The sequence below is a fragment of the Stigmatopora argus genome, chromosome 15 (genome assembly GCF_051989625.1).
Source record: "Stigmatopora argus isolate UIUO_Sarg chromosome 15, RoL_Sarg_1.0, whole genome shotgun sequence".
Taxonomy (NCBI): Eukaryota; Metazoa; Chordata; class Actinopteri; order Syngnathiformes; family Syngnathidae; genus Stigmatopora; species Stigmatopora argus.
The window spans coordinates 2,798,936-2,819,242 of NC_135401.1; the positions used below are offsets into that span (position 1 = coordinate 2,798,936).

At 47.0% G+C, this 20,307-nt stretch overlaps 3 protein-coding genes across 3 annotated transcripts in view; 2 read left to right on the forward strand and 1 right to left on the reverse strand.

Moving 5' to 3' along the window:
- The window catches only part of rmnd1 (required for meiotic nuclear division 1 homolog), a 48,706-nt gene that overhangs the window by 4,319 nt on the left and 24,080 nt on the right, over positions 1-20,307 (forward strand). The gene's annotated exons all lie outside the window — the stretch shown is intronic.
- Positions 79-10,255, reverse strand: LOC144089921 (uncharacterized). The gene has a single exon (XM_077621166.1). The coding sequence runs from the start codon at positions 10,220-10,222 to the stop codon at positions 422-424; it is 9,801 nt and encodes a 3,266-aa protein (XP_077477292.1). The 5' UTR covers positions 10,223-10,255; the 3' UTR covers positions 79-421.
- Positions 15,915-20,173, forward strand: wdr32 (WD repeat domain 32). Its single transcript, XM_077620241.1, has 7 exons — positions 15,915-16,725; positions 17,109-17,222; positions 17,328-17,525; positions 17,659-17,861; positions 17,939-18,016; positions 18,819-18,964; positions 19,032-20,173. The coding sequence occupies exons 1-7, from the start codon at positions 16,319-16,321 to the stop codon at positions 19,401-19,403; spliced, it is 1,518 nt and encodes a 505-aa protein (XP_077476367.1). The 5' UTR covers positions 15,915-16,318; the 3' UTR covers positions 19,404-20,173.

Genomic DNA, 20,307 nt, shown 5'->3' on the forward strand with positions numbered 1-20,307 from the left:
GCCGACTTTGAAGTCATTTTTTGGCCTATCCGGCCTCTAAATTTACATTTGAGTTAGCAATAATGAAAGGGAAACCACTTGAGATTTTTATATTTTATTCATGAAAGAGGCCACCATATTTGACATTTAGATTTTTTTTTTATCCAAATACGGAAGCTAATAGATAACAGCAAAAAATAGCTAGTGCAAGGAATATTTGGACTCACAAAAAACTATTATTAACTATATTGTTGTGTACAATATCTAACAATACTGACTTAACTCATTGGAGAGTTCACGTTAGCATATCTCTTATAGCGTATGTGTATATCATGGAGAATGAAGGGGGCGGAGCCAATACATTTTGTCGTTTTGATGGTTTCTCATTGGCTGCCATGCGCAGTTAAAATAGTTCAGACAAATTAGACGTACCGACTCAATGTCACTCCAAGGACGCCACGTTCCCGATTTCGGGATCTTCCGGCGCCATGGCAAAATCGTCGCTTTGGGGTTCGGGGGGCGTCTTGGGACGCTCCGGCGCCGGGCTGAGACGCCCGTCTTGGTTGCTGTCTTGCGCCAACAACGTGTCTGCTTCTTCTTGAATTTGGACTTCCTCCTCGGCATCCATCCACACGTCCTGCTCGTCGTCGGCTTCTTTGACGGGGGAGGCGGTCTCCGTCGCCGCGATCTCAAGAACCAATGGAATTTGTTCCACCGCCTCTATTCTTTCTGCCTCGGAAGTTGGCGCGGTGAAGGTTTCCATCAGTTGGGGGACCGAGTCCTGGAGGACCGCAATGTCCACTGGGATCTCGGAGTCCAAAATCTCTAGACTTGTGAGTGTCGGATTTGGGCTATCGGCTGGTTTGGCCTCTTTCTGTGTTTCAGATGTTCCTCTTGGGAACAGGGGTGAGATGTTTTCTTTTTCCAGATCATGTTTCTCCAGTTTCTCTGGCTCTTCCTGGTTCCCAGTGGACTCCTTTTGGGTTTCTCCTGGCTCTTCATGGCCTTCTGACACTTCAGTTTCTTTCTGGTTCCCGGTGAATTCTTCTATGCTCAACGACTCTCGGTTTTCTCTTGACGGGTCAAGTCCTTCTGAAAGATGCGTTTGTTTCTGGAGGTCCGTGGACTCTCCTTGGGCTACCGATTCTTGGTTTTCTCTGGACGAGTCAAGTCCTTCTGAAAGATGCGTTTGTTTCTGGAGGTCCATGGACTCTCCTTGGGCTACCGATTCTTGGTTTTCTCTGGACGGGTCAAGTCCTTCTGAAAGATGCGTTTGTTTCTGGAGGTCCGTGGACTCTCCTCGGGCTACCAATTCTTGGTTTTCTCTGGATGGGTCAAGTCCTTCTGAAAGATGCGTTTGTTTCTGGAGGTCCGTGGACTCTCCTTGGGCTACCGATTCTGGGTTTTGTCGTGGCTCGTCGCGTTCGTTCGAGACCTCTATTTCTTTCCAGTTTTCCGTGGACTCCTTTTCAGCGAATGACTCCTGGTTTTCTGGACGATCGTGGTCTTCTGATCCCAGCCTTTGTTTCTGGGTCTCGGTGTCCTCTCTCTGAGCTATCCAGTCTTGGTTTTCCCTTGTCTCCTCGTCCTCCTTTGATAGACTTATTTGTTCCTGGCACTCCATGTACTCTTCTTGGGCTACCGACTCTTGGTTATCCGTGGACCCCTCGTCAGCTATCGACTCTTCGTGTTCTTCTGATTGCTCCGTTGGTTTCTGGTTCTCCGTGGACCCCTCGTCGACTATCGACTCTCGGTTCTCTCTTGTCTCATCGCGGTCTTCTAATTGCGTCATTGGTTTCTGGTTCTCCGTGGACCCCTCGTCAACTGTCGACTCTCGGTTCTCTCGCTCTATCTGTGTCTGTAGCTCAGTTAAGTCTTGAGGGGCGATGACATCGTTGGGTATGGCCGCTGGTATTTGGTTTTCATCCGCCATTCTCTGGCTCGGGGACTCTTGTGTTCCCTGTGCCTGAACACTCGTCGCACTGGCTTCATGGTTAGTCACAAAATCTACAGAGTCCAGTATCACAATGCCAACCTCGGAGATCAGGTTTTGTGGAGGTGCTTGTGATGACGGTTCTTCTGCTACCAGCGTCTGTACACCTTGTTCCATTAGCTCCTGGTGTCTAAAAACTGTATCTAGCAAGGTTATGTACTCTGTTTCAGGGGCAAGAATGCCCACCTCAGTAGGATCAGCATCTTGTGGTTCCTGATCACTGACCTCCGTCCGCATTGTTTTTCCATCATCAAGAGGTTCTGACGAGCAGATGTTTTCTCCCGTATCCGTCGGAGAGGATGTTTTTCCTGCGACTGTGGTATGAGTGTCCTCATTGGCTGCGTCTGTGCTTTGGGGCTCATCAAGATCTATTTGAATTGAAGTTTCTGATGACGAAAATCCCTCCTGACTTTGATCCTTTTCTTCATCTGTCAGGCGTTCCTTCAGCATTTCTCCATCTGGTTTTCGAGAGGTCTCGAAAATACCACCTTGTGACGTCTCTTCCAAATCCTCACTTGTTTCCTTGGAAGATATTCCCAAAGGTCTCACGGTCCCATCATCTGTCGCTTGTTCTGGTTCATCTGCCGGTTTTAAGACCTCTTGGCTTTGGTTTACATCCAGAAAGCTTTCATAGCCAACCACCACGTAGTCCTCGCGTGTTTCTACCTCAGGTCTAGGAGCCCCATCATCTGTCCCTAGGCTTATCTCTTTAGCTTCTTCTAAGACCACCTTATCCAAAGTCTCCGGCTGGGTTTGGTAAATATGTGAAAAAATCTCTTGGTGGAACATGGCCTGGTCCTCCCACGTTTCTTCCGCAACCCCCGTAGATACCGAAGCTTCAACCCTTTCGAGACACACGTCCGAGACTACTTTGTCTTCTCTAAGCCCCGCCTCCAGAGGTTGACCCGTGCTCTTTTCTGCCGATGAGATTTCCACTCGGAAGCTGTAGATGTCCTCTGTCGCCGGCGTGTGCGCCGTCAGGACCTCGGCGGCCATCTTCGCTACACCCGCAATGTCGTCGGTCATCGAATGGGTGTCACTCAGCGCAGTTTCTGTGATGTCTCGAACCTCAGAAACCGGTAGAGGTTCCTGTACGCCACTCGGTATCTCAAGCACACCCGCTAGCGAAGGGAAGATCTCTTTAAAGTGACACGTGATCACCTGAGTCACCAGAGCGAGCTCGGCTGTAGCGGCCGTCACCTCCGGTCCATCGATTCTGGTTTCCGTGGCAATCGGATCCACTTCAGGTTTGATTCCATCTGCCGGCAATCCAAAAATGGTGTTCGTATTGTCGTAAATAACATTTTCAAGAATATGAGCGCAACTCATTTTCTCTTGGTGTAACGCTGCATGTTCTTCTGTGCCATCTTGCTGGTTTTCATCCCCTGAGAGGTTGTCAGAAGTGTTTTCTGGTTCCGGAGTCTCGCCATCTAAAGCCTGACTCGGTTGAGGCTTTATTTCAGTTGCTGCTTTTGGAATGTCTTCTACGTAGGTTCCGTCGGGAGGTATCAAAGTCATACTTTCTTCAATGAGTTCAAGTACGGGCGTACGCACCTGAGGTCTTGGTTTCTCCAGAAGTTGAGCTTGATCAGAAGAAAGTGCTTCAGTTTGAGGACTTTCTGCCAGAATAGCCTCCGTCCTATCAATTTCTCCAACGGTCTCGTTTTCGTTTACTGACTCCAGAGTGGCTTCAGGGAACGGTTCCGCTTCCTTGTGGGCTTCATCTAAAACACTTTCCTCAGCCAGAATGTCTTCAGGTCTTCTGTTGGCTTCATCTGATGTTAAAGCTTCAGATTGGACTACTTTTTCATTGAGACCTTCATCTTTGTCTTCATCCTCCAGTTCCACATTCATCTCAGGAAGGTGAAAGGCCTCATCTGTAAATTCAACCGAAGCGCTTCTTTCTCCTGCAATGCTCTCGCTAATGCTTCGTTCCTCTGCCGCTTCAGCCTTTTTGGTATTTGCTTCAGTTTTGACTTGATCCTCCGCGATCTGATCACTCTCTGGTTGAACTCCAGTAACAGCCACAGTGTCCTCTTTCAGGTTTTCCATCGTTTTTTCTTCCGCAAGTATGGTTTCCTCAGTGGCTGCTGTCCACGGCGATTGTCCGGGTTCTTCGCTGTCTTGCACCGTCTCAACGTCGAATGGGTTTGCGTCCAGAGGATTGTCTTTTGTCGATTGGACACACGCTGGAAGCTGAGGAACAGTCTTTTCTTCCATTTCTTTGGTTTCACTTTCCTGTGGACGGCGGTCTGGTTCTTTGTCGTCTTCACATTCCACTCCAACCTTCTTTTCTTCTCGTACTGACGCGTCTTCAGTTAGAGGCACGTTTTGAGCTATCATGGTTTCTTCTGCAAGCCCGTGGACTGCTGATATTTCTTGAATCGTAACGGACGGGTCTTGGATTTCTTCTTGCTCCTCTTTGATTAGTTCGGTTTGGCATTCAGAAGGCCGTGAAGCCTCTTGGTCTTTTTCTTCTGGCCCTAAATCAGATCCCAAAAGAGGCAGTTGATCTTCTTGGATCTTTTCCATCAGAGGTTCTTCTCCACGAATATCGTCGTTACTTTCAACGTGTCGTACGTCAATGGTTTCGGGTTGGAATTTTAGTTCCTGTGCAGCTGTTAATCCTGCAGTTCCAAGTGGTGGTGTTTGTTTTTCCTGGATTTGAAGCAGGATGCCCGTGTCTTCTTCAACTTGATCTTCGTCTCCCGTTTCTGCTTTCTCTGATTTCACAGCTTCCATTTCTTCAATTCGTACGTCTTTGAAACTATCCACGGGCTCATTTACTAGATGATTCTCCTCGGTTCTGACGCTCTCCGAGGATTGCATCTCTGTCGTGTCCATGGAAAGGATTTCATCCTGGACAAGTGGAAGACCAGCTTCATCTACAAGCGCTCGCGCCTCCAAGACAACTGACGTCGGTTCGTCCGTAAATGCGTCTGGACTGTTTTCCCATGTTTCCCGGACTCTCTGGTCCTCTGTGTGTTTTGCGATGGCTTCTTCTTCTTCAGCGTCCGTTTCCTTTAATTGAAGTTGTTCGATCAGTCCATCTTTGTTTTCCGGTTCTCCCATAGAAACAGACTCTTGATGGTCCACTTTGGGAGCTTCTGCTTCACTTTGGTCGGTGCATTGAAATGTTTCAGCTATGTTTTCATTATCTAATGGGTTCACGTCAGTGAGACCGCCCAAAAATTCACGGTTTTCATCCGTGGGAGCTGATTGTTCAGACTCCAAGAGGTTTGTTTCTTCAGGTGCGAGTTCCTTGGGGTCCAGCTCCTGGCTTGGGATTTCGTCCCAAAGCAGCTCCTCAATTGGAAGCGGAGGTCTCATTTCCTCATTCTGAAGCTCTTTGGCAGGATTCGGAGCTTCTATGCCAATCACTTTGACCGGTGGGAGGTCCTCTGTGTGGAGCTCACGGGTAAGAATGGCAGGTGAGGTTTCTTCCAGATCCAGCTTCTCTCTTAGAATTGAAGGTTTTGTTTTTTCCAGGTCAGTTTGCAATACGATGGTGTCTTTGTCCTGTTCATCAGTGGGAATGAGAGGGACCATGTTTTGGGTGTCCAGTTCTTGGCCAGGAATTTCAGGTGTGTCCTCCACCTGTGTGGCACTTGGAGCTGAGATTTCTTTGGGGTCGAGCTCCACGGCCGGCATGGCTTCTTCTATGTCTTGGTCCTCCGTGGACTTCGCCGACCTTTCGTTCTGGTCGTGAAGCTTGTCGGAAAGAATCAGAGGTGGGGCTATCATTTCCTCTCTGGCGAGATCTTTGGTTGGTATCGAAGGAGGAATGTCTTTGGTGTCGGTAAGAATGGGAGGTGACATTTCCTTGGTGTCAATGTCCTCCGTTGGGATTGGAGGAGTTATTACGTCAAGGTCAAGTTCCTCCGTTGGAACAGAAGTCGATTCTTCTCCGTCTGATATTTGGGAAAAAATTGTAGGTACGATTGTGTCTGTGTCCAGGACATCGGTGGGAATGGGAGGCAGAACTTTCTTGGTGTCGAGTTGGAGAGAGTGAATTTGAGCTGTGTTCTTTGAGGTATCCACATCTTCTGGAGCAATTGGACTGTCCAGTTCCATGGTCGGTGTAGTTGGTGTACTTTCCTTTGTGGGAATTGGAGGACTTATTTCCTGGTGGTGAAGCTCCTTGTTAGGAAATGCGATCGTAACCACGTCAAGCTCTGTGAGGACGGCTGCTTTCCTTTCTGTAGTTGTTTTCTCAGAAAGGGAAGAGTTTAGAGAAGTTATTTCCTCAGGAGGAGTCGTAGACCTTGTTTCCTGATTGTGAAGCCCATCAGGAGGAAATGGGGGCATTAATTCCTGGATGGCAAGGTCCTTGAGAGGAATGGGAGCTGCCAGTTCCCTACTTTCTGTTTTCTCAGAAGTTAGAGGTACAATGTCCTTCATGTCAAGTTCTTCTTCTTGTTCGGTAGAAGTTTCAGGCGCAATTTCTTTTGTTTCTTCTTCTTCTTCAGTAGGAGTTGGAGGCCTTACTTCCTCATCGGGAGGATCTGAGGACGTCAATTCCTGGATGTCAAGCTTCTTTATTGGGAGTTCCTCACTCTCGGTTTTCTCAGAAGTTAGAGGGCAAATTTCTTCTGTGTCCGGTTCCTCAGTAGGAGTCTGACACCATATTTCCTGGTTATAAAGATCGTCGGCAGTAGGAATTGGAGACGTGGGTTCCTCAGTGTGGATTGGAGCCGCCATCTTGCTGTCAAGCTCCACCGTTAGAATGGAAGGTGTAGTTTCTTCTCCATCTGCCTCGACTTCGGTAGGAGTCGAAGGCATTCTTTCCTCAAGATGAAGCACCTCGCTAGCAATTGGAGATGTCAATTCTTGGGTGTCAAGCTCCTTTATTATAACGGGAGGAATTTCTGTTCTCTCGCAAGTTGGAGGTGCAAGAATTTGAGGTGGATTTTCCCCGGTGTTGAACACCTCCTCACGAATGACAGTGGTGAGTTCCTCGGCAATAATTGAAGCTGTGATACCCTTGGTGTCTTGGGTCTCCGTAGGAGGCCTTATTTCCTGGTCGAGGGGAATTGCGGATATCAATTCTTGGGCGGCGAGCGCCTTCATAAGAGCGGGAGGTGGGATTTCCTCTGTGCCGGAAGGTTTAGAAGGTCTGATTTCCTTGAGTTCCTCAATAGGTTTTGGAGGAATAATATTCTTGCTGTTAAGCTCTGTAGTTGGAATGGAAAGATTGATCTCCTGGATGTTGAGGTCCTCTGTTGGAAGGGAAGTTGCCATTTTCTTGGTTTCAAGATGCTTGGCGGAAGGGGGAGGCGGAATATGTTCTGTTGGGTGCTCCTGGCTAGGAGGAGTTCCGATCTCCTCACTTTGGAGCACCTCCACGGCAATGGGACTCTCAATTTCCTGGGTTGTGAGCTCCTCTGGAGGAATTGACGCCGTGGCGGGAACAGTTCTCTCGGCGTTGGGTTCCTTGGTGGAAGTGGGAGTTGTTTCTTCAGCATCAAGCCTCTCCGGGCGAATAGGAGGAGTTATTTCCTCCAGCTCATATTCCTCAGATGAGAATCCCATCTGCTCCTTTGCGAGTTCCTCAGTAGGAACCCGAGTCGTAGCTTCCTGGGCATCAAGCTCCTCCACGAGAACATTCGTTTTGATTTGTTTAGCGTCGGGGTCCTCGGTAGGAAGAGAATTTTCTTGGGATTGGATCATCTCGGTGGAGGGATCCACTGTTTCAAGAGTCGGAGGTTTCGTTTCCTCCTTGTGATCCTCGGTAGGAAGAGAATTTTCTTGGGATTGGATCCTCTCGGTGGAGGGATCCACTGTTTCAAGAGTCGGAGGTTTTGTTTCCTCCTTGTGATCCTCGGTAGGAACCGTGGTCCTCACTTCTTCGGGGTCAAGCTTCTCTATTAGAAGGGAAGTTGAGACTTCCTCGGTCTCGAGGTCTTCGGGCGGAGTTGTCCTTTCTCCAGTTTCAAGCTCTTCGGTAAGAAGAGGTGTGGTTTCCTCGGTTAGAGCTTTGGTTTCCTCAACGTGGGACTTCTCTGGAGGAATTGGAGCTACCCTTTCTTCTGTAGGCATCTCAGGCCTTATTTTGTCACTGTTCAGGTCCATGCAAGGAATCAGACTAGTGATTTCCTTGGTGTCAGCTTCCAAGGCAGGAATTGTAGGTGTCATTTCCTCTTTGGTAGGGCTAGAGGGTGCAATTTCCTCGGTAGGAATGGGAGTTGCCGTATTGTTGAGGTCCTCCAGCTCGTGTTCTTCACTACAAATAGGAGATCGGATTTCTTCGTCAAGATCTTTAGTAGGATTCCAAGACGCAATGTCCTGATCGTCACTTAGAGCGGGAGTTGGGGACTGGATCTGGATTGGATGTGCGATATCGTTGGCCTCTAAAATTTTAGTAGGAACGCACGTAACAATTTCCTTGCTGTCAAGATCTGTGGTTGAAATGAAATGGGGCGTTGCCAAAGTCCCAAGATTCTCTGCTTTAATTGGAGCACTGTTTACCTCTTCTGTGTTCACTTCGGACATTTTGATGAACTCAAATGACTCGGACTCGTCGGCATCTAGATCTGTCTTTGGGAGATCGGTTGCACTGGATTTTGGGACTTCAAGCACTTCCCGATCTTCTCCAAATCTTTCAAGTGTGTCACAGCAAGCAATCTCATTGGAAGATTGCACGTCTGCCTGTAGGACGTCCTCAACCTGTCCCAAACATTCCCGTGGTGGTCCAACCTGGGAACTTTCCAGGACCTGCGGCGGAGCGCCCGATGCTCTTGGCGCGGAAATCATCTCGTCGTCCACGTGTCCTGGCGGTTCCATCGGGTCTTCCACCTTGGTACTCTCGGTAAAGTCGCCTTCCTCCGTAATATCGCTGAGGGCTTTTTCCACCAACTCTATCAGCTCCACCAAGTCTTCGTCTGCGGCCCAGTTTTCCGAGTTCTCCATATTTGGCCGGGTTTCTCCGGTCCCCAAAGTCTCCGAAGATGGGTCACCTTCCATCGGTTCTGGGTTGACTTCGCTTTCCGCTGGTGTGGAGGTGTCATCCATTTCTTTAGATTCCACCTTACCCCCATCGTAATTGGACAAGGGGACGACCGCAGGCGTCTCCGGGGTGACGTCGCCTGCCACCGTCTCCTCGTCCGCCTGGCACGAAGGTGCTTCCTGGTCTTTGTTTGGGATGGACTTCCTCTTTTTCCAGCCTGGAAAAAACTTGGCAGAGAAAGAGTTTTCCCGCCCGTCTTCTGGTTCGGGACTGAGCCGTCCTCGCTCTGGGATTCTAGCTTTCCGTTTTGGGCTCATAAGTCTTTTGAAGGTGTCCCAAGCCGAACCCGCTTCGTCCCCCGCTGGACCCGCGTCTCCTTCACCCGCGTGGTCGTCGTTTCCTACCGCTTCCGCATCGTCTACGCCAGCCGGAATCGTTATGGGGTCCGACTCCGACACCGAGTGACTTTGTCCGGGTACGATGGCGTCCCAGGAATCCTTACGTTCTAAGATGTGATCTTCTTCGTCTTTTGAGTTTTGCGCCTCGTCGGAAGTTGACCCGGGCTTGTTTACCCGCTTTTTGGGAGATAGGAGCTTCTTAAAGCTGGTCCACGGACTCCCTTCTTCTTCTGGACTTTGTTTCGTGTCATTCTCCGCCACGTCCAGCTGGTCAGACATACCTACCGCTTTAGCTTCCTCGATCTCTTTCTCGTCTTTTTGCCTTTTGAGCATCGCCAGCCGAGAACCCTGGAGGAGCTTCTTCAGAGGACTTGAAGGAACGTACTCCATTTCTTTGGGGGTTTCGGGGTCAACCAAGGTCGGATTGTCTTCCTCGTCTCCAAGGGGAATGTCACTATTTAGCGGATCCGCGGTCTCTCCCTGGGTCTGCAGGAAAATCTCTCTGGTCATGGTCTCGTCTTCCAAGGAGACCCTCTTCTTCTGCAATCTTCCGGCGAAGATTCCCGTGCTGAAAAACTTTTTAATGGGCGACATGGTCACGTCGTCTTCGGCCAGAGTGTCGAGGTGTGTCCATTCTTCTTCAAGGACTCCCGCCTTGGTCCGGGTATTTTCCAGGACTGCTGCTTCCTCCTCTTCCTCTTCCTCTTTCTCCTCCTTGGCAACAGTTTCATCTCTTGAGCCTCTTTTCAATGCGAATTTCAGTCCAACTTTATTAAAGAAGGTCTTGAAGCTCTCATTGACATCATTTTGTTTTGCCTCCACTTCCATGACTTTCAAGGATATTTCTTCTTCTTCCTCGGGCTCTCTGATTGGCTCCTTGTCAACCCCGATAACATTTTCTAACATGGTTTCCACTTCAGGCAACTTCGGTGGAGACTCGTCTTGGAAAAGCAGAAAGGAAGTCACTTTAAAGTGCGCTTCGGTCAGTTACTACATTAACGTTAGTAGTCCCGATGCTACGTTCAAGGGGGCTGCGTTTTTTGGGCTCTCGCCAAATTTTACTTTGCTAAAAATGAAAATCCCTGTACAATTTCCCCTTCACGTCTAATAAAAACAAGTAGTAAAAGTGACATTTTGGGCAAAATGGTCGCCAGGCCGCCTCCCACGTGCCTTCACGTTAACGACGAATGGGAATGGCGATGCAAAAACAACCTCCCAAAAAACGCAGCCGATCTAAATGCAGCATTAAAAGTGGATGGTCTACTTTGTGCTTGGTCATCTTGACGGATCCCGTTGACGTCCCCCAACGGGCTTTCCGATTTTCCGGCGATCTGGCCGTTGTTTTTGAGAAGCTGCGAACGAAGCACACATTTTCACACTGGTAATTCATTCCATGTTTGCTTTGCTTGCGACATTTCCTTTGAAAAGCTTGTAAAATTTCCCTGAAAATGGAGGCGGAAATCAAATCAGTCACAATTAGGATGCTATAAATCTTGATTTGAAGTCTTATGCTCACGATTAATCACGCGCTGTCTTTAAAGTGCCGTGAAAAATAGAGTATTTTACATAGAGGGCTTATGTCAAAACCATCATTTAAGGTCCAGATTTTTTAAATCATTTCATCTGGTGCCATTGAAAAATGGCGATTGGATTGTTTTAATGGGATACATATTTCAAAATCATTAACTCTGAGAATTTTAATTACTAACTTATTTTTTTATTGTATAATGAGGAAATATGAATGAACTCACAATCATTTAAGCCACAGTTTCAATAATAATTCTGTTTTTGCTCTTTAATATGCGACTTAAATCTGAGTTAACATCAAACTGAATCATAATTGGACATCTATTGCCGTCAGTCAGTTAAAAAAATATATCTATCTGCACTCTCGACACGCTCAAAAGTTTTGGGACGCTTTACCATTCCGCCAAATGATTTTTACAAACTTTTGCCCTGCTTTGTACTCGATTGTTTTTATATATAGATAATTTTTTATAAACATTTGAAAAGCAAGCAACTACCGTGTCCCGGTCCTCCTCGGGAGCATCGTTGTCCGGGAGTTCGCCATCCTCGCACGCCGACTGCGTGTCCCCCATCGGTTTACTCGCCGCTGCAGGCGGAAAAAAAATTCCCAAAATAGCCCCCGGCGAGCGGAGAACGCCGGCGAATGATGCGAGGCCGGACGTGGAAAAGCCTTTTTGGACGCGGGGGAGGAGTGCAACCACGTGAAGGAAGATACTCTCAGCTGCCACGCCCCTTTCGCTCGTATTTCAGAGTGCATCCACCATGTATGTATATTTTTCATTTATTTGATATGTTATTTATTCTCATCTCATTTTCTGAACCGCTTTATCCTCACTAGGGTTGGGGGGTGCTGGAGTCTATCCCAGCTGCCTGCGGGCCAAACGTGGGGGACACCCTGAATTGGTGGGCAGCCAATCGCAGGGCACGAGGAGACAAACAACCATTCAGGGGAAATTTAGAGTGTCCAATCAGATAGTCTAGCACACAGGTGTCAAAGTGGTGGCCCGGGGGCCAAATTTGACCCCTGCCGCATCATTTTGTGTGGCCCGGGAAAGTAAATCATAAGTGGCGACTTTCTGTTTTAGGATCAAATTAAAATGAAGAGTAGAGATGTATATTAAATTTCCTGATTTTCCCCCTTTTAAATCAATAATTGTCCTTTTTTAATCTTTTTTTTCTGTGTTTTTAGTTCAAAAATAATTTTGTAATCAATTTTTTCTGTTATTTAGTTCAAAAATCATTTTGTAAAATCTAAAAATATATAAAAATATTTTCAATTTTCCACTTTAATATGGAACATAATGATTAAAAGAGATTTTTCCCTTACTAAGAAAAAAGCTCTAACATTTTTTTTACATCTATAAAAATGGATTTTCAGGACTTTTGATCCAGTTATTTTAATCAATTTATAAAAAAAACATTAATAATTAATGTGGCCCGCCAACCAACCCGAGTCTGACACCCTTGGTCTAGCATGTCATTGGAATATGGGAGGAAAACGGAGTACCCGTAGAAAACCCACGCAGGCCCGAGTAGAACATGCAAACTCCACACAGGTGGACCGACCTGGATTTGAACCCAGGTCCCCCACCGTGAGGTGGACACGCTAACCACTCATTCACCGGGCCGCCCATATTATTTATTAAATAAATGAAACTCAAACTCTACCCTTTGACCACTAAATGCCTCAAAATGGACACATAGTGACTCCCAATAAACAGGAAGTACCCAGTAAATTTCACCTGAGAATATGCCGGCAAATGCTCATGTTTCTGTGCCATTGACGGCGCCGGATGTCCAATTCCCCCGAAAACACTATTGTTGAATATGTTCAAGTTAAGGTTAAATGATGCTAAAGTTGTTCTAAATAGCCCAAAATGGGTTTTCCCCTAATTAAGGATTCAAAGACAAACACAACAAAAACAACAACAACAGGAGCAGCGGCGCTTCCAATCGGCATTTCACAAGAAGTCGTGACCCCAACACGAGACGCTTTTTTATTTTTCATACAAGCGGGACATGACAGGATCGGTCGCGGTCCGGACACCGCGTGACATGTCGGAGAACCTGTTTTTCCCGCATTCGAGCGCCTCCCGATGCCGTTTTAATCGCATTAGTTGTGTTTTCGCTGCAATCATGCTGCGCTGTCATTAGCATCCCGTAGCTAGCACCCATTGAAAATTAACTCTTTTGATGTTAAGGCGTGCAGTGGTTATTGTCTAACATCCATGCTAGATTCGGATCAAACACGGGTGTCAAATTGGCGTCCGGAGAAGTCAATCGCGTGGGTAAACGTCCTGTTTTTCTTCCGATAAAATTACCGTCGGCGCATTAGCATGTTCTGAGGGGAGAGGGTTCGATCCTGGGTGGGTTGTGACCTTTGCGTGGAGGTTAGATCTTCCCCCCTGGAGCTGCGTGGGTTTTCTGTGGGTACTCCGGTTTCTTCCCATATCTCAAAAACATGCATGCTAGACGGATTGGACACCCTAAATCGGGGGTGTCAAGCTTTGTTTGGTTCTCAGGCCACATTATTGCCAAGTAGACCTAGTTGGCTCCGGCACCCCCCGCGACCCTAATGGGGGATAAAGCGGTTCTGGAATGAATAGCAGGCAAGGCGTTCATTTAGGGTGACTTTCTTGCCGTTTGAGGGTAGCGGAAGGTCACTTTTGGTCAAATTTGGATGATTTGGCATTGATGTTGAAGTCGCCGAAAGGCCGTCTTGCGCCGGCGTTAAAGGAGAGCGAGAGCGAGAGCGAGAGCGCTCCAACCCGTGACCGTAGCGGTCCTAATGTCATTTGGGCCATCTCGTACACACACAAGTCGCACTTGACTTTTAACTGGAGTCACTCCCCGACTAAATGGAAGCAGCTGATGTTTGCTCCGTCCATTACTGTAATCTTGGGCCGTCACATGAAAGGCCGGCGGAGGACGGGACGGGACCGGACCAAACGGGACCGGACCAGACCGAGCCGGACGGAATTAAGCGTTGTCAAATTGTCGGTTGCCGTTGACGCCAAGGCCAAAAAAAATAAGGAGCGACCTGTATTCACAACAGCGGAATGACAAATTACAAGTCCGTAACTTACACTTATTTAGGTCTTGTGCCGATTAAACGTAGCTTATGGAGAAGCACCATCCATTTCGTCACACGCAGTTTCTGCGTGTGATGACAAGTAGGCTTTTTTGTGTTGTGGTAATGACGACATGGCCTATGTCCGATTATTATTATTATTATTATTATTGACCTTATCGTTTTGCTTAACCTCTTTTTTGGGGCCTTTTTTTTGTTAAAAAAAATGTAAAATGTGAAATTATTCAGCAACGTAGCCTAGTTATTTTTTTATGACCTACCTCTTTTTTGGGGGCAATTTTTATTATTATTATTTTTGGAATATGTCTTCTCTCTTAGACTTTTATGAAAAAAGATCAATATATTCTGAAATCATTCATTACCCCATGAGTCACCTAATAATTTTCCATAAATGAAAAATAAAAAAGTAAATATTATTTTGTATTATATTTTTTAATGTCGTTATTTTTTATGTACGTTTGTAAAACAAATAATCCAAAAAGAGTTTATTTTTATGTACATAAACAAATCGAATTTGAATGTAAACATTTTAATAAAATGTCAACATAGTTCTAATTTTTATCAAATTTCAATGTTTTTTCTCTTATAAAAGTAGTTTATTTTAGCCTTATTCAAAAAGAAACACGTAGATATCCTAAGTCACAGGTGTCAAAGTGGCGGCCCGTGGGCCAAGTCTGGCCCACCGCATCATTTTGTGTGGCCCAGGAAAGTAAATGATGAGTGCCAACTTTCTGTTTTAGGATCAAATTAAAATGAAGAGTATAGATGTATATTAAATTTCCTGAAATGCAAATGAAGATTGTAGATTATTTCCTGTTTCCTCATTTGAAATCAATGATTACAACAATTTGTACTAAATTGAAAGTCCAAAAATGATCTATCGATTAGCACGATCGAGAAAGCTGTCAATATATTAATCGATTAATTTTGGCAGCCTAGTTGGAAGACATAACGGCCCTCCGGATGTAATCGAAACTACCATGTGGCCCGCGACAAAAATATGAGTTTGACACCCCTGTCCTAAGTGATTATATTTGAGCAACACATTTGTATCAAAATTGAATTGAATTGAATTAAATAATTTGTCATTGTTTACCCAGCTATGTTCTAATCTAGGGTCATGTGCTAAGTGCACTTTGAAGAAAAGTGTGTGGAATAATTGCAAGGACAAAAAAGCATAATTCACTTAGCGCGGCCTGTATTTTTATAGTCAAAGGCAGCTCCCTCTTTTTCCCATGACTCAAATTAGTTGGAGTGCCGGCATTCTTTGTCTCCTCTTTGAATATAAATTCGAAATCATTCCATATTCCAAAACTTGTTTATTGCCATTAACTCATTTGTTGCCATCGGCAACACTAGACGTCCAATGCAATTTAACTGAGATGGCCCAATGAACATTTGTTGTATTACTTGAAGTGATTTTTTTACACTCAGTGTGACAATACAGATGTGTGTGTGTGTGTGTGTGTGTGTGCGTTTGTGTGCGTTTGTGTGCGTTTGTGTGCGTTTGTGTGCGTCACATGCTGCCTTGCATCAAAGAGCCAAAATAAGGGACATCAAATTGATGCAGAATTGAATCAAATGACGGCAACAAAGTAGCAAAACTCAAAGTTCTCGTGAAATTTAAGTAAATCGTGGAAGCCAAATAAAAGTATTTGTGTAAAAAACCACCCAAAGTAAAAAGTAGGTCATTTAACATTAACTCAAAAGTTAATAAGTGATTTTTGTGTGGAGGGGATAGCAATTAAGCACCAAAAACATCTATACTTGAGTTATTCAGGTAAAGTACGTAACGGACCTGAATAATTCCAAAGGGTAAATTATTTTTTTAATTTATATATTGTTTTATGTATTTATTTTATTTGTCAGAAAACAGTAAACCAAGTCCGTCCACAAGGCGGCAGTAACCAATTTGGATGGCGCCGGAAGAAGATGGCGGAAGCGGAACTACGCCACATTTGTTTACGGCGAAGAATCACGTCAAATTTGCGCACTATCTTTTTCCGGTTTTTCACTTCACAGACAACACATGTCTTCAATAGCTTTAAAAACAAAGTGCTAAAATAGCAAAAAATAACAGATGGCAGGGTTCAGTGGGAACTTGTATGCGAATAATCTTGTATTATTGGATATTGTCCAAGGTCTTTCGGTGCAATTTGGGCACTTGTTATTTTGTTTTGAAAGCCTTGCGACTAGCCGACTAGCCTCGTCCGCTCGGTTCCACTCAGGCTCGGCTAATAACAAGCAAGCTTTTGCCGTCGGCGTGTCCGCTTCAAGGCGCCCCGAGAGCCCCCGTGGCCCGGCCGCGGTGCTGAGGCGGCCCCGCTTCTACGGCTCACACCAAGCGCGGTGAGCGCGGTGACCTCGGCGGAGCGGAGGCCACCATGAGCTCGGAGGTCGCCGCCGACCAACCGCGGGACAGGCCCGAGGACGCGGACGGCGGCTGCGACAAAGAGCCCGAGGCGGAGGAAGAACTCGGACATAACCGCCCTTCGACGTCGGCGCAGAGCGGAGGAGAACGAGCCGGCTCCACCACCGCCAATGCCGCCGCCGACTCGAGACTAGCAAACGACCAAGGAACACCGGCGTGCGGCGGCGGTGGCCGGCACAAGACTCTCTTTTCCTGGCTGCAGAACAGGGCCATAAGGCGAGGGGGGTTTGTAGACCCGGTTCGGGACAACTTCAGAACCATGACGAACTTGTACAGCTCTATGAACCCGGCGGCCGACTCGGTCAATTTGAACACCAGGACCCACGGAGCCGTCTTCAACCTGGAGTACTCCCCCGACGGGTAAGGTCTTAAAGGTTTTCTCTGAATTGGTAAAAAAAAATAGATTCATTCATTTCAAAAATGAAGGAAATTAATGTATACTTATGTCATTTTGTAAAAAAAAAAAACCATTTTCTTTTACTATTAATCCCCCCAAAACAATACATCAGGGAACCCATTTAGTTTCTCCCATTTTGGCTGTGACGTCACAACCAGAATTGTTGATCAGATCTCGCTATCTAATGCTGCGCTAGCTAGCTAGCGTACATGTTGACAGGATGACAGAACATTCACATGGCAATGAGAAAATATGGTTAGCGGCTCGTAGGAATCTGCAGGTTGAATTTTTTTGGGTGGAAACGTCCATTTGTTGTGAATGTGGACTATTCCCGTGTAAATTTCAGGTCCGTCCTGACGGTGGCCTGCGAGCAGACCGAGGTGCTCCTGTTTGACCCCGTCTCGTCCCGACACATCCAGACCCTGACGGAAGCCCACGAGGATTGCGTCAACAACATAAGGTGTGCCCACCGCGTATAAAATCCACCCCAAAGTAGCCCGCATTTGCCGCGCCGTGGCCGAGAAAAGTCCACTTCCTGGATGTGTCCTGAAAATGCGACTTTCAGATTCCTGGACAACCGTCTTTTTGCCACGTGCTCGGACGACACCACGGTGGCGCTGTGGGATCTGCGCAAACTCAACTCCAAGGTGTGCTCGCTGCACGGCCACGCCAGCTGGGTCAAGAACATCGAATACGACACCAACACGCGTCTGCTGGTCACCTCCGGCTTCGACGGCAACGTCATCACCTGGGACACCAACAGGTCCGCAGTTTTCATTGCCGGCCTGCCCGCGTCTTGACTACCGTATTATTGCCTCGTTGCGACGCTAATACCGCATCGGTCGGCAAAGAAAGGAAAAGTTGGTCCAATTTTTGCTGTGGTTTGCCGCCGGCAGGTTCACGGAGGACGGCTGTCCGCACAAGAAGTTCTTCCACACGCGTTACCTGATGCGGATGCGGCTGACGCCCGACTGCTCCAAGATGCTGATCTCCACCTCCTCGGGCTACCTGCTCATCCTGCATGACCTGGACCTGACGCAGTCGCTGGAGGTGGGCAGCTACCGCATGCTGCGAGCCCGACGGACCCCGCTCACGTCAGGTGGGTGCCCGGCCCGAACGCTCGCACCTGAACCTTCCCCGCCTCCCTACTCGAGCAGATGCCCTTTGACCTTTCAGACGGAGGCGCTCTGGCGTCCCGCTCGGCCGGACCTCGTCACGGGAGCGACTCGGGAAAGCTGCACCCCCACAGAGAAGGTCAGACTGGCTTTTGTTGAAGTAGTTGTAGTAGTCTGCCCACACCATTTTGTGGCTCCCAGACCTACCGTATGCATGCATGTACATCTATGTGTATGTATGTATGTATATATATGCTTATATATATGTATGTGTGTGTATATGTATGTGTATATATGTATATATATATATATATATGCTTATATATATATGTATGTGTGTGTGTGTATATATATATATATTTGTTTCAGCAACACGCTTATTTATTTATATATTTATTAATGTATTTATTTATTAACTTACTTATTACCTATCCATTTTAGTCTAAAATGCCTTTCCTATTTCTGCATCCTCACCCTCTCGCTACTGTGACAACGAAATTTCCCGAATACATATGAATAAAGTTATCCAATCAAATTCCCACACCTACTGTATTTTTAATTTCTTTAATTAGACTTTTCCCCCCCCCCCCCCATTTAATACTTGTATTCTTTGGCGTCTTGTCTCTTTAAGACACTCCTTAACCCAGTATTTCCCAACCTTTTTTTTGAGCTGCGGCACACTTTTTGCATGGTAAAAAAATCCCAAGGGACATCTGAAAAAAAAAGTGCTGAGTCCTAGGACAGGGGAGTGGCTTCCGCTTGCGAGTTTCAGCGTGGATTTTCACATTTTTATGAACTTACAAAAAATGTAATTAACAAAAAAAAATTCACCCAGAAAAATAAAAACGTGATGTAGTGAAACCGCAATATTTGAGGGATTACTGTATTACTTTCCTAATATCATTTAAATAAAAATGGAAAAAAAAAAATATATTTTTCAGGCCTTTCTCCCAGGAACAGCCTGGAGGTGCTGACCCCGGAAATCCCGGGCGAACGGGACCGAGGGAGCTGCATCACGTCCCTGCAGCTGCACCCCAAAGGCTGGGCGGCGCTCATCCGCTGTTCCAGCAACCTGGACGACCGCGAGGTAAGGAACCTTCCGTCCCTTTCGCCCCGCCCCCTCTGACGTCCCCCTCCCCTCCCCTCCGCCGCAGTGGACGTGCGTGTACGAGTTCCAAGACGGAGCGCCGCCGCGGCCGCCCGTGTCCCCGCGCTGCTCCCTGCGCCTGACGCACTACATCGAGGAGGCCAACGTGGGGCGGGGCTACATCAAGGAGCTTTGCTTCAGCCCGGACGGCCGCCTCATCTGCTCCCCCCACGGCTACGGCGTGCGCCTGCTGGCCTTCGACGAGAGCTGCGGCGAGCTGGCCGACTGCGCCCCCGTGCCCACCGCCTGCCTACGTGAGGTGCGCTCGATCTACTCGCACGGCGACGTGGTGCTCACCACTAAGTTCTCGCCCACGCATTGCCAGCTGGCCTCGGGCTGCCTTAGCGGTCGCGTGGCGCTCTACCAGCCCAAGTTCTAGACCGCCGCGCCTTAAGCCGACGCCCCTTTCCAGCGGGCTTTTCAAACTGGCGAACGCCGCCCCTTTTGGGCCCAAACCGTGACCGGAAGTTTCGTCGACGGACACTTTGTCCCCGGGCGTTTCATCGAACGGACGACGGAACGTCCAGCGACGAAGTGTCCGGCGACGAAATGTCCGGGTACCGCCCAAACAAATCGCGTGCGTTGAAAATAAAAGTAAGCGAGTTTACACGGTCCTAAAATGGAAGACTATTTATAGTGTTCGACGGTGTCCAACAGACGGCTCGGGGACCAGATCTGGCCCGCCGCCTCACTTTGGGTGGCCCGGCAAAGCAGATCTCGTGCGTCAACTTCATTTTTCCGCTAAAATAAAATTCAGCAAGGTCCCACAATCCAAAAATTGTAGAATATTTCTCGCTAAAGTAAATTACGTTCGTCGACTCCATTTTTACATTTTTATTAAAAGTAAATATTTGTAAAAATGACAAAAAACGTTTTTTTTTTTCCTCCCTTCGTGATTGGAATTGGTGTCAAAGTGATGGCTCAAGGGCCAGATCTGGCCCGCCGACTCGTTTTGTGTGGCCCGCCAAAGCAAAACACGTGCGTCGACTTCATTTTTATGCTAAAATAAAAGTAATCAAATTTCTACACTCGAAATGTTGGAGAATATTTAAAGCTTTTCCCCCCTTTTTTGATAAAATGGTGTCAAACTGGTTGTACAGGGGCTGGATACATTTTTTTTTTGCTAAAATAAAATGTGTGTACAATTTACTCCGTGCATTAATCTGAAAATAAACTATAGGCAGGGGAGTTTAACCGGTCCGCCACTTCATATTGCAAAAGTAAACCACGTGGATTGTTTTTCGCTAAAACTAAATAAATGTAAAATTATTTATTTGAAAAAT

Coding starts and splice junctions, on each gene's coding strand:
- wdr32 (XM_077620241.1), top strand. CDS start 16,319: ATGAGCTCGGAGGTCGCCGCCGACCAACCGCGGGACAGGCCCGAGGAC. Junction 17,223..17,327: donor GATTGCGTCAACAACATAAG/GTGTGCCCACCG, acceptor TGCGACTTTCAG/ATTCCTGGACAACCGTCTTT. Junction 18,017..18,818: donor GCTGCACCCCCACAGAGAAG/GTCAGACTGGCT, acceptor TATATTTTTCAG/GCCTTTCTCCCAGGAACAGC.
- LOC144089921 (XM_077621166.1), bottom strand. CDS start 10,222: ATGTTAGAAAATGTTATCGGGGTTGACAAGGAGCCAATCAGAGAGCCC.